A 12,365-nucleotide genomic window follows, 5' to 3' on the forward strand; every position below is an offset into this window, starting at 1 on the left:
TGGGGCATCTTTGGAAGACCTTTCTTTCAAAATCGCCAAAAATCTTTATATTAAAAAAATTGCCAAAATTTTTAAAGACAAAAGAATTGCCAGCATTTTCTAACTAAAACATGAATTCCAAACCCGCCCTCAGGTTTGAAAAGTATGCTCTCTTTAATCATGGCTTGTAAAATAAATACAGTCATTTAAATGTGAACACCCCCCCACCAGCAGCCTGAGGCTCTGACTGCAGGAGTCTGGACTCTGTTAAACCATTAAGACAGAATCAGGATGCGAGTTCGTGAACGGATCAGGTGACATTTGGAGTTCATCAGCAGCCGCTGTGTTGTGGATTACAGCGTCCAGATGGGGCCGTCCTCTGACTCTGAAAAGGTTGAGAACTGCTGATCTGTCAGCCTCAGGATCGATGAAACCGTCTAACTCATTCACGCTTCAGTAAAGTGATTTCCAGACAAACAGAGTTTTTAATAAGTGAGCTGGATTCATGAGTTTTGGGCGTTCAGCCAGCAAAACACTAAACCGTCCCAGAGAGACCTGAACAGAGCTGTCCAACTGTTCCTCTGGAGACGGATTATTAATGTGCACCTCCTCCTGTACTGCCTTAATATGCACATTCAGCACATCCAATGCATCAAAACATTGTTTTCTAGTTGGAGCCGCATTTGCCTCGTTTTCAAACTGTATGCTTTGACTAAAATGAACAATGACAGCAATATAGTCCACGATGAGCAGCGCTAAAATCAACCTGCGTAGTTGTCCCTCCATTGTGACATTAGAAAGTGTCACATTTATCTTGCAAGTGTACTCTTCTTCAACGTTTGCTTTACTTCCTGGATTTTTCCCACATGGAAATTCTGACCAATCAAGAGCAGCTTTCTCACACAAGGCATTTGATCTGGTCCTCTTGTAAATGCTGCCGTGAGAACACCAACCAACTCTAGGCAATTATACAACTTTGGAGCAACATGAGTCCCTGATTCAGACCAGAGGAGACCACTCTAGGGCTGACAGCAGCCTCAGAGAGAGAGAGAGACATGAACATTCACATGACTCCTGGTTATTTAGATTAGTTTAGTAATGTTACTGCAGATGGGTGAAATGATCGTATACATAGGTTCTCCTTCATTTAGTTGTTGCTGATGTTTCTCCAGCAGCAGAGCGACACACCCAGCTGTTACTGTGTTTTTGGGTCTGATTACTGAATGAATCAAACAGCATGTCACTTGTCTCTCAGCCGTTTATTTCAGACTCTTAACAGTTGAAGTGGTCAACACAGAGAGGTGAACCTGGTGACAGAAACTGAACCACAGATTTGCGACATAATGAAGAGTGACTTCAGGACCTCACCAATGCTGGATAATGTGTCTGTGACAGGGCAGATGGAGGCAGGAGATTAATGGACAGAGGCAAACAGAGAAGAGTTACAGAGGAGGAGACGATGAGGAACCAGGAGAGTGATTGAAAAGGAAGGAAGTACGCAGAGCAGAGGAAATGTGAGAGGAAGAGTCTGAAGGAATGAATCAAAGCTGCTAGATGGGTGGCAGCAGGAGAATTGGGAAGGCGGGAGCTGAATTGAGACGAGAGCTGAGAAGATGGGGAATCTGAAGAGGAGTAAAATGAAGAGATAAGAGAGGACAGGAGGGGAGATGAGATGAAGGAAGAATGAGAGAGGTGAAGAGTTCATCCAGTTTGCCTCCTGCGGTCATTACATTTCCACTCAGGGAGTCCAGGATCTCTGAGGATTGATGGAGGAGCAAGAGAAACAAATGGCTTTGTTTGACTGATGTGTGGCCGACAGGACGGCTCTCAGTATGAGTGTTTAGGTATTGATCCGTGGCCATGTTAATTTGTCATGATGACACGTGTGGAGCTCTGAAGCATGATGCTGAGCGGACGATCAGAGGCTCAGAAAATGATCTCAGAGATAAAGATGATGAACTCATAAACACAGACAACGTTCAGATATCTGCTCAGGTTAATAAAGATTCTCACAGAGTTTCATCCAGACGATGAAACACTGTTTGATTTGACTGACAGGACCTGCTCCACATTAAAATGACACAGATAAATGTGACCGCAGCTCAGTCACCAGGATTAATGTTGGGACTGTTCGTTTCTTTAGACAATAGGTATGTTTTGTTCACTTCATATGCAGCAGATATGTTTACATTTTAATTTTAGTTTCAGTTTTCAGTGGTGAGAATGCTGTGGATGATGTGTGATCAGGTTTAAGCTGAATAACTGCCTGGTTATGGTTAGAAAAAGATCATGTTCTAGTTTATATGGTCAGGATGGGATATTATCACACTTCTGAGGTCACTGAGGTCATTGCAATATTGGGATATACTGAGTACACGAAGACAACACGTCGGAGCACCTGGAGGAAACCCACGCTGACACAGGGAGAACATGTGGGAGCACCTGGAGGAAACCCACGCTGACACAGGGAGAACATGTCAGAGCACCTGGAGGAAACCCACGCTGACACGGGGAGAACATGTCAGAGCACCTGGAGGAAAGCCAAGCTGACACAGGGAGAACATGTCAGAGCACCTGGAGGAAACCCACGCTGACACAGGGAGAACATGTCGGAGCACCTGGAGGAAACCCACGCTGACACAGGGAGAACATGTGGGAGCACCTGGAGGAAACCCACGCTGACACAGGGAGAACATGTGGGAGCACCTGGAGGAAACCCACGCTGACACGGGGAGAACATGTCAGAGCACCTGGAGGAAGCCCACGCTGACACAGGGAGAACATGTGGGAGCACCTGGAGGAAACCCACGCTGACACGGGGAGAACATGTCAGAGCACCTGGAGGAAGCCCACGCTGACACGGGGAGAACATGTCAGAGCAGCAGAGGAAACCCACGCTGACACAGGAAGAACATGTGGGAGCACCTGGAGGAAACCCACGCTGACACAGGGAGAACATGTCAGAGCACCTGGAGGAAACCCACGCTGACACAGGGAGAACATGTGGGAGCACCTGGAGGAAACCCACGCTGACACAGGGAAAACATGTCAGAGCACCTGGAGGAAACCCACGCTGACACAGGGAAAACATGTCAGAGCACCTGGAGGAAACCCACGCTGACACAGGGAGAACATGTGGGAGCACCTGGAGGAAACCCACGCTGACACAGGGAGAACATGTGGGAGCACCTGGAGGAAACCCACGCTGACACAGGGAGAACATGTCAGAGCACCTGGAGGAAACCCACGCTGACACAGGGAAAACATGTCAGAGCACCTCCAGGAAACCCACACTGACACGGGGAGAACATGTGGGAGCACCTGGAGGAAACCCACACTGACACGGGGAGAACATGTGGGAGCACCTGGAGGAAACCCACGCTGACACAGGGAGAACATGTGGGAGCACCTGGAGGAAACCCACGCTGACACAGGGAGAACATGTGGGAGCACCTGGAGGAAACCCACGCTGACACAGGGAGAACATGTCAGAGCACCTGGAGGAAACCCACGCTGACACGGGGAGAACATGTCAGAGCACCTGGAGGAAACCCACGCTGACACGGGGAGAACATGTCAGAGCACCTGGAGGAAACCCACGCTGACACGGGGAGAACATGTCAGAGCACCTGGAGGAAACCCACGCTGACACAGGGAGAACATGTGGGAGCACAGACAGGCTCCCTCACCCTGGGTTCCACTTTATTTATTATACGTCACATAAACACATATTTAGCCACACTTCCTGAGGTGTCACACCATCCACCTTCCCCTCCACCTCCTGAAGACAGAGTCAGCTCAGATACTCTGTCACTTCAGAAGTCTCTCAGCAGCATGTGAACGCACCACGGAGGCATACACTCATTCATATGCACCACAGTACAAGTGTTAAACAATCAGAGAACAAACCAAAAAACAAAACCCTGACATGATTTCTGACCTGTCTCATGTTGTCACTCAAACACAAACTGTCACTCAGAGACTTCACAGATGTGTCTTTAACTACAGAGATGTGCCCCATCATCCCATGGTCACGTTAATGTCCCTGTGCTGGGTGTTTCCTGTTGAACCTCCTGATGATCTCTGAGTCCATTAACACAGAGACTGAGCTGAGTGCTTTCAGTGAACGCAGCTTACTCAGACTCAGAGAGGAGACGGCAGCCCTCCTCCTTCACGTCCCTCCGCCTGCTCTGGGATCAGATCTTACAACCTCGCATGTGGCGAATTGATTTTCCTGCCTGGACTTTTAATACGAGAGCTTAACAGGAATTTCGGCTTCAGCGCTCCAACATACAAAGATCCTAAATGTCAAAACAACTCATCAATATTCACATATTGTGGTATGAGTGCGGAGGAGGTGGCGCTGAGTGCTTTAACAGAAACAGACAGAGTTACAGAGCAGTGAGCTCTCAACAAGTCAAACAACTTCTCAGACCACATTCACCCTGTCAGAGGGGATCTCTGCTGTTTTTCAGCCTGGACTGTTCTCACATTTTCTTGTGTCTGACTGACTGACAAGGTTTTTTTTTTTGTTGTTTTTTTATTGGTCCAGTACTGAGAGACAAAGCTGCATCAGCAGCACTGAAACAGGCTGAGCTGTAACCACCTGCAGCGTGTTCGCCCCGTCAGTCTACGCCCATTCAGTCTTTGTTTTTGTCACTTTTACATTTCCTGTTAAAGATGGGGGCTGCATGCGGTTATTCCGCCTCACCGTGCTGTAGATAAGGTACGATCGCAGGGTGGGGGACAGAGTTGTCTCACCTCTGAGCCGAGAACGGAGGTCGTAACAGCGCTGAAACAACGTCTGTATAAACAGGACAGCCAGCAAGGCGGGATCATGGGTGTGACGTTTTGACAACATGTTCTGTGTGCAGCTGTTGGCAGTTAGCAGCTAGCACAAAGAAGAAGAACAGCAGCTGTTGGCAGTTAGCAGCTAACTCAAAGAAGAAGAACAGCAGTTGTTGGCAGTTAGCGGCTAACTCAAAGAAGAACGGCAGCTGTTGGCAGCTAGCGGCTAACTCAAAGAAGAAGAACGGCAGCTGTTGGCAGCTAGCGGCTAACTCAAAGAAGAACGGCAGCTGTTGGCAGTTAGTGGCTAACTCAAAGAAGAAGAACGGCAGCTGTTGGCAGTTAGCGGCTAACTCAAAGAAGAAGAACGGCAGCTGTCGGCAGTTAGCGGCTAACTCAAAGAAGAAGAACGGCAGCTGTTGGCAGCTAGCGGCTAACTCAAAGAAGAAGAACGGCAGCTGTCGGCAGTTAGCGGCTAACTCAAAGAAGAAGAACGGCAGTTGTTGGCAGTTAGCGGCTAACTCAAAGAAGAAGAACGGCAGCTGTTGGCAGCTAGCGGCTAACTCAAAGAAGAAGAACAGCAGTTGGCAGTTAGCAGCTAACTCAAAGAAGAAGAACGGCAGCTGTTGGCAGTTAGCGGCTAACTCAAAGAAGAAGAACGGCAGCTGTTGGCAGCTAGCAGCTAACTCAAAGAAGAAGAACGGCAGCTGTTGGCAGCTAGCGGCTAACTCAAAGAAGAAGAACGGCAGCTGTTGGCAGCTAGCGGCTAACTCAAAGAAGAAGAACGGCAGCTGTTGGCAGCTAGCGGCTAACTCAAAGAAGAAGAACGGCAGCTGTTGGCAGCTAGCAGCTAACTCAAAGAAGAAGAACGGCAGCTGTTGGCAGCTAGCGGCTAACTCAAAGAAGAAGAACGGCAGTTGTTGGCAGAGCAGAACAACTGAAATGCACAGAAAACGTTTCACTTCTCTGCAGGACCTGATCTGTAACATTATCAGACAAAAACTGACTCTGAATGGATTTAAATCAGACTGTTCTCAGGCACTGATCAGATGTTTTCCTGGAAATATAACGCACTAAATTTGTACATGCCCTACGTAATCACGAGCCAGTAATTCATACAGAAAACACATATTCTAAAAGTTCAGAACTGTTAGTGAACGTTAAGTCATTTTCTGTTGCATCATCACCATGTTTCTTTTCCTAAACCTCACCACAGTAACTTTACATTAAGGACTTAACGTCATTCAGGGCTAGGGATGCACCGAATATTCTGTAACCGAATATATTCGGCCGAATATTGCAAAAAAACACACATTCGGTATTCGGTAGAATAAGTTGAAAGCAAGGCCGAATAATAGCGGCGTGTTTTGATAACGCAATCAAACGGCGTGCCGTGACGAGCGGAGTAAAATGTTGGCAGTGTGGCGATCCACCCGTCACTGCACTCGCATTTGCGACTAAAAATAGTTTTGAGCAAGCAAAATAAATGATTCAGCACGCTGTGCGAGCAGCCTACAGATTTCAACCAGCAGCAGAAACGAAAAGCGAATCCCACTGATTGTGGGTTGAACGGGGGTCACAGACACAGACAGTAACGTTAATGTATTCCTGTCAAAAATGGCGGCCATCGGCAGAGAAGTCAGCTCCAATAATATCCTCTTCTTGGCGTGTGGACTGCCCAGTAATTTATTCCATTGAAATATCATTGATGTATTATAGAAAAGTGATTTATCTTTTTATAAATGACAAAAGGCACATCTGCCTCATTTTTGCTGTGGTATCGTGATACTACTCAGAACCATAATATTTTCATTGGTATCGTACACTGGGATCCAATTTTGGTACCGTGACAACACTAATCTGGAGGGGGTTCATCTGCAAAAACTAATGAAAAACTAAACAACGATATTCGGTATTCGGTACTCGGTATTCGGCCAAGCCTTTAATATTATTTGGCTTCGGCTTCTGCCACAAATTTTCATTTCGGTGCATCCCTATTCAGGGCGCTAAATCGTAGGGTATCACATACCGCTGTACATACACAGCTATGGTCAGAGATCATTGGAGCAAGATCCCGCATTACATCAGAGCGCTAACCCCTGTGACACATTTCAAACACGCACAGACACAAGCTGATGGAAAAACTCCCCTGACACCACTCAGTTAACTCTCACATCACATTTGACTCCCTTCACCTCAGTCGTCTCTCTGCAGCGTCTCTGGAGCTCTGTCTGATCTGTCCGCTGTTTCTGCTTTATTTTGTATTGTGACATTTTTTTGTTGCAGAACAGGAACCTGCTGAAAACCATTTTTTCACTGGGTCAGGTCCGTTTGAACTCTAACACACAGAGCTACCTGTAATTCCTGAGTGGTGACATCACAGCCTGTGTGGTGGCGGCCGGCTGCAGCTCTCTGTCTCAATATTGGACCACTAACACAAAATGTTTCCATCAGTCAGTCACACATGAAAAATAGGAGACCAAGGCCAGGTTGAAAAATACCTCCTCAATAATCTCACAATGACAAAACCTGCAGATTAAACTTTAATTCACTTTATGATCAATACACAGGTGCTGTCCAGGCTCACGGTAACAAACGACACTTACTAGATGTTCTCCTATTAAAATAGCGGGTGGTAGTTGTAGTAAATATGTGCTATATTGCAAAGCAGAAAGTATCATTATTATTGTTATTATTGGAACCTGCCAACAGTCTTCTTTAGAGTGCAATTTTTAATAAATGTCCCAAATGTCTTCATGTTTAAGTCACATTTCATTGAAGTTGTATTGATTTATAACTAAATAGATTAAAAAAATAAAAATTATACAGTTACTGATGGTTTTAAGTGTAAACGATCAGAAATATCATAAGAAAATACAAAATACTGAAACCTGAGGATCATAAAAGAGTCGCTGCAGGAACATGTCATAAAGTCGCAGTAATAAACTCTGATCATCCAGAAGATGGACTCACTGTGCTGAGTTGTGATAAACAGACAGACAGACAGACAGACAGAAACAGGAACAGACAGACAGACAGACAGACAGAAACTGGGACAGACAGACAGAAACTGGGACGGACAGACAGACAGACAGAAACTGGGACAGACAGACAGACAGACAGAAACACAGAAACAGGGACAGACGGACAACTGCCTACCTGCTTTCCTAAGTTTCCGGTTCCGGAACACGGACACGATCACCAGCAGGTTCCCGATAACATCCACCACGATGGTGGTGATGAGGACTCCGGCCAGCAGGGTCACCACCCAGGGGAAGGACTGGTGCTGCGGACCCGGGGCCCCCTCCTCCCCTGCCGGTGTGGCGTTGCGGGGCCCCAGGGTCCCCTCCACCAGGGTGGGCTCATGGTCCTCCAGGGACATCAGTTGCGGGAGGTGCCGCGGGTTGACGAGTCGCATCGGATCGTGGTCGCGGAGCGTCGGTCCATTCAGCATCACGCGCGGCTGTGCGGGGAGGCTGCAGGTCACAGAGTCACAGTGTGGGTGGTGGTGACGTCACACTACATGCTGGACTACATGTGGTTTTATAACATTTAACACACACACACACACACACACACACACACACACACACAGACTGATGCGCGAGAGGTGCGAGCAGAGGGAGTGAAACAGCGCGTGCACGCGGGTGAAAGGTGTGACTGGTGAGCAGGTACTCAGAGAGGACACACGGGTCACAGGTGATGATGATGAAGCACAGAGACACGATGCTTCATCATCAGGTCAAGTTTTTACAGCAGGCTCCACTTCTGTCCATGTGTGCACGCGCTATCATGCGCGCGCTTGCTTGCCTCTCTTTCTCTCTTTCTGAGCTCAAAACAAATCACAAACATCTGTGTGAGTCCTGGCGGCAGCAGTCGCTAGTGTATCTGCAGCTGGTCGCCTCGTGTATCTGCAGCTGGTCGCCTCGTGTGACGGACCCGCTGCGCTGGTTTCTTTAGTTTGTTTGGTTCGGTGGAAAACTTGGAAAAACTTCCTGTAAGACACCTCCGCGTGCTCGTGAGGACAAACTCCCCGACCTGCTGCGAGTCCACGTCACAGGGAGTCTGATCGCAGACTGCCAGGTGTGACCAGGGAGAGAACAGAGTAAATCCTGTCACGCACCATAAACACGCGCGTCACAGCTGCAGCCTATCTGAAAGGTAGAAACACGCCGCGGTGTGTTCACAGTAACTTCTCTGTGATGTCCGGGTTCAGGGACGCTGCAGTCCCGTCAGGACCCCGACTTCCCGAGTCCATGTCCGGGCTGTGGCTCTAGGAGCACCGCGGAGCTGTGCGCATCGCTGCGCGCAGCGGAACCGGAGCGACGCGTCCGTTGTGCGCCAAAGTCTCCAAACAGGACATGTCAGTGAATGTTCTCTTTGCTCAGTCCTGCGGTCACCTGTGCAGCCTCACAGGTGTGAGCTCAGTGAATCCTCAGTGAACACGAGCACGTGCAGCTCCGTCTCCAGACCGGAACATCAGAACCCTGTGAGCTTCATGGATCCTCCGTCACAGCTGGAGTCACGTCTCCGCTCTGAGGCTTCATTCACAAACCCGCTCCGTTATTCATGACTCCAGCTGCTGCCGGTGTGTCTGTCAGTGTGCCGGTGTGTCTGTCAGTGTGCCGGTGTGTCTGTCAGTGTGCCGGTGTGTCTCTCAGTGTGCCGGTGTCCCGCTCATTCACAGCCTCACGTGCGGAGCGCTACCTCAGCTCTGAGTCTGTGTGGAGGAGCTTTACGCGCCTTATAGCGTCCAACAATGATGCGCGCTCTCTCTCCCTCTCTCTCTTTAGCTGGGGTGTGGTGTAAATGTGCGTGTACGCGTGTTTGTGCCACGCACACTCCTCCAGTGATGCGCTCTCTCTGTGTCCTCCCCCTCCTCCTCTCCTCTCTGTTCATCCTCGTGTTGTTTCCACCAGAGCGCAGAGCGGTTTCATGTGTTGGCGCGCGCTCTCCTCGCCTCCTCGGGGGGGCGCCTCACGGTCCATCCTGATGATTCATAACCTCATTCATTCTCCATCTTTAAATGAACTGAGCTCGACCCTCTCGTTAAGTATCTGTGACGTCACACTGAATTAAACTCTCATTAAAGTGTGATGATGACACGTCAGAGACAGTTGGACCGCAGCCAGTCAGACCATGGAAAATAAAAACTGAGGTGAAGCTTCAGTGACTTTGTGAATGTTCTTTACATCAGAGAACATACGAGTCCAGTCGTCCTGGTGGGGGCGCTGTAACTAAAGGTCAGGTTCCTGCAGCCCTCAGTCCGCTGGAGTCTCTACATGTACACTTACTTACATGTACTACACAGGTGCATTGTTCGGCCAAAGGAAGGCGGTTAACAGAATTTAAAAACTCATGTCATCAGCTACATCAGGCTGCACTGAATTCATCAAGGACAGTTTGTTTCTCTCTGTCGCGTTTTCACACCGAACAAAAATCCAACAACTGAGAACATTCTTTAAAAAAAAAAAAAAAAACAAGGTTGTTTATTTGCAGCCCAATAAAGACATGAAGAAACAGCCCCGCCCACCCATCAACACAAGAACAACATCAGAGCAGGCATGAGAACCCTAAAGAGACAAATGAATGAACATGTGTGACATCAGTCGGAGCTCAGCCTGTTTTATTACAACTTCTCATCTTCCATAGTTAAGACGAAAGTTAAAAATGTTCCCCGGTGGTTTCAGTTTCTTCAGATCCATTTTTTTCATAAAGCCCAGAATCACAAATCACAGTTTGCTCAGAGGCTTCACGGCAGACAGTCTCTACCTGAGAACATTCTGGATGAACTGAAGCAAACTGCATCAGAACATGAGTTTATAAACTGTCACTCAGCTGCTGACACGGGGAGAACATGTGGGAGCACCTGGAGGAAACCCACACTGACACGGGGAGAACATGTGGGAGCACCTGGAGGAAACCCACGCTGACACGGGGAGAACATGTCAGAGCACCTGGAGGAAACCCACGCTGACACGGGGAGAACATGTGGGAGCACCTGGAGGAAACCCACACTGACACAGGGAGAACATGTCAGAGCACCTGGAGGAAACCCACACTGACACAGGGAGAACATGTCAGAGCACCTGGAGGAAACCCACACTGACACGGGGAGAACATGTCAGAGCACCTGGAGGAAACCCACACTGACACGGGGAGAACATGTCAGAGCACCTGGAGGAAACCCACACTGACACTGGGAGAACATGTCAGAGCACCTGGAGGAAACCCACACTGACACGGGGAGAACATGTCAGAGCACCTGGAGGAAACCCACACTGACACGGGGAGAACATGTCAGAGCACCTGGAGGAAACCCACGCTGACACAGGGAGAACATGTGGGAGCACCTGGAGGAAACCCACGCTGACACAGGGAGAACATGTCAGAGCACCTGGAGGAAACCCACGCTGACACAGGGAGAACATGTGGGAGCACCTGGAGGAAACCCACGCTGACACAGGGAGAACATGTCAGAGCACCTGGAGGAAACCCACGCTGACACAGGGAGAACATGTCAGAGCACCTGGAGAAAACCCATGCTGACACAGGGAGAACATGTCAGAGCACCTGGAGGAAACCCACACTGACACAGGGAGAACATGTGGGAGCACCTGGAGGAAACCCACACTGACACAGGGAGAACATGTCAGAGCACCTGGAGAAAACCCATGCTGACACAGGGAGAACATGTCAGAGCACCTGGAGGAAACCCACGCTGACACGGGGAGAACGTCAGAGTACCTGGAGGAAACCCATGCTGACACGGGGAGAACACGTGGGAGCACCTGGAGGAAACCCACGCTGACACGGGGAGAACATGTGGGAGCACCTGGAGGAAACCCACGCTGACACGGGGAGAACATGTGGGAGCACCTGGAGGAAACCCACACTGACACGGGGAGAACATGTGGGAGCACCTGGAGGAAACAGGCCAAATACTCCTCTTCCTCATCTGACATGCACTTTGCTGGAGCTTAAAACACCCAAGTCTCCTCTGTGGATAATGTGACACACACACACACACACACACACACACACACACCTGTGCTTCTTTGGGAGGTGTGACCAAACACTTCTCATGTGATTGTGTGTGAGTGTGTGGATTCTTTGTGAGTACATAAAGAGCGATGGACGTGCTCACACTGATGCTCAGAGACACAGAACCTCGTGTGGTTGCTTTTTGTGAACATATTCTCTCTCCCGTGCATCATGCATTAATAACTTTATCGGTTCATTCAGGGCACGTTCACACTCAGCATGTTTCAGAGGTTTTTTCAGACCCTGAGGCATTTACTCACTGAGTTCAGTAAAATAAAAAGAGCACAGAGACACACCTGAAAATGATAAATGGATGTCTGATGATCAGCAGTCGGCCACGCTTGGAAAAGGTAGAAAAACTCAATGAAGCAGGAAAGTCTGGACTGATTAAAAGTTCACTTTCAGATCAGAGTATTACAGAAGTTAGTTTCTGTTTTCAAAAGTAGCAGCCACTTTATTCTCACGTCAGAGGCAGGTAACTTTCAGCAGCGTCCTCCAAACTGAACAGCAACACAGGCTGTTTGTTGCTTTCTAGAATCAGCAGGACAGTTTCT

The 12,365-nt window shown here is 48.7% G+C and overlaps 2 protein-coding genes and 1 long non-coding RNA gene across 16 annotated transcripts in view; 2 read left to right on the forward strand and 1 right to left on the reverse strand.

The window, feature by feature from the left end:
* The window catches only part of LOC125894085 (uncharacterized), a 328,241-nt gene that overhangs the window by 12,760 nt on the left and 303,116 nt on the right, over positions 1-12,365 (forward strand). The gene's annotated exons all lie outside the window — the stretch shown is intronic.
* Positions 1-12,365, forward strand: part of LOC125894107 (uncharacterized) — a 29,967-nt gene that overhangs the window by 933 nt on the left and 16,669 nt on the right. The window lies entirely within an intron of this gene.
* On the reverse strand, positions 1,898-11,303 carry LOC125894098 (uncharacterized). 14 transcript variants are annotated; one of them, XM_049585281.1, is made up of 7 exons: positions 11,165-11,303; positions 11,077-11,120; positions 10,681-10,768; positions 3,301-3,476; positions 3,081-3,168; positions 2,554-2,641; positions 1,898-2,465 (listed from the first exon to the last, which is right to left on the reverse strand). In XM_049585281.1, the coding sequence occupies exons 1-7, from the start codon at positions 11,196-11,198 to the stop codon at positions 2,303-2,305; spliced, it is 681 nt and encodes a 226-aa protein (XP_049441238.1). In that variant the 5' UTR covers positions 11,199-11,303; the 3' UTR covers positions 1,898-2,302. The 14 variants fall into 14 exon arrangements, 4 of the variants coding, with proteins under 4 accessions (XP_049441238.1, XP_049441240.1, XP_049441241.1 ...); XM_049585283.1 differs by lacking the exon at positions 10,681-10,768 and having other exon boundaries at positions 1,898-2,509; positions 2,598-2,641; positions 3,345-3,432; XM_049585284.1 differs by lacking the exon at positions 10,681-10,768 and having other exon boundaries at positions 2,598-2,685; positions 3,345-3,432.

This window comes from Epinephelus fuscoguttatus, linkage group LG9 (assembly GCF_011397635.1).
Source record: "Epinephelus fuscoguttatus linkage group LG9, E.fuscoguttatus.final_Chr_v1".
In the NCBI taxonomy this organism is placed as follows: domain Eukaryota; kingdom Metazoa; phylum Chordata; class Actinopteri; order Perciformes; family Serranidae; genus Epinephelus; species Epinephelus fuscoguttatus.

Coding starts and splice junctions, on each gene's coding strand:
- LOC125894098 (XM_049585281.1), bottom strand. CDS start 11,198: ATGTTCTCCCTGTGTCAGCGTGGGTTTCCTCCAG. Junction 10,769..11,076: donor TCAGCGTGGGTTTCCTCCAG/GTGCTCTGACAT, acceptor GGTTTCCTCCAG/GTGCTCCCACATGTTCTCCC. Junction 2,642..3,080: donor TCAGCGTGGGTTTCCTCCAG/GTGCTCTGACAT, acceptor GGTTTCCTCCAG/GTGCTCCCACATGTTCTCCC.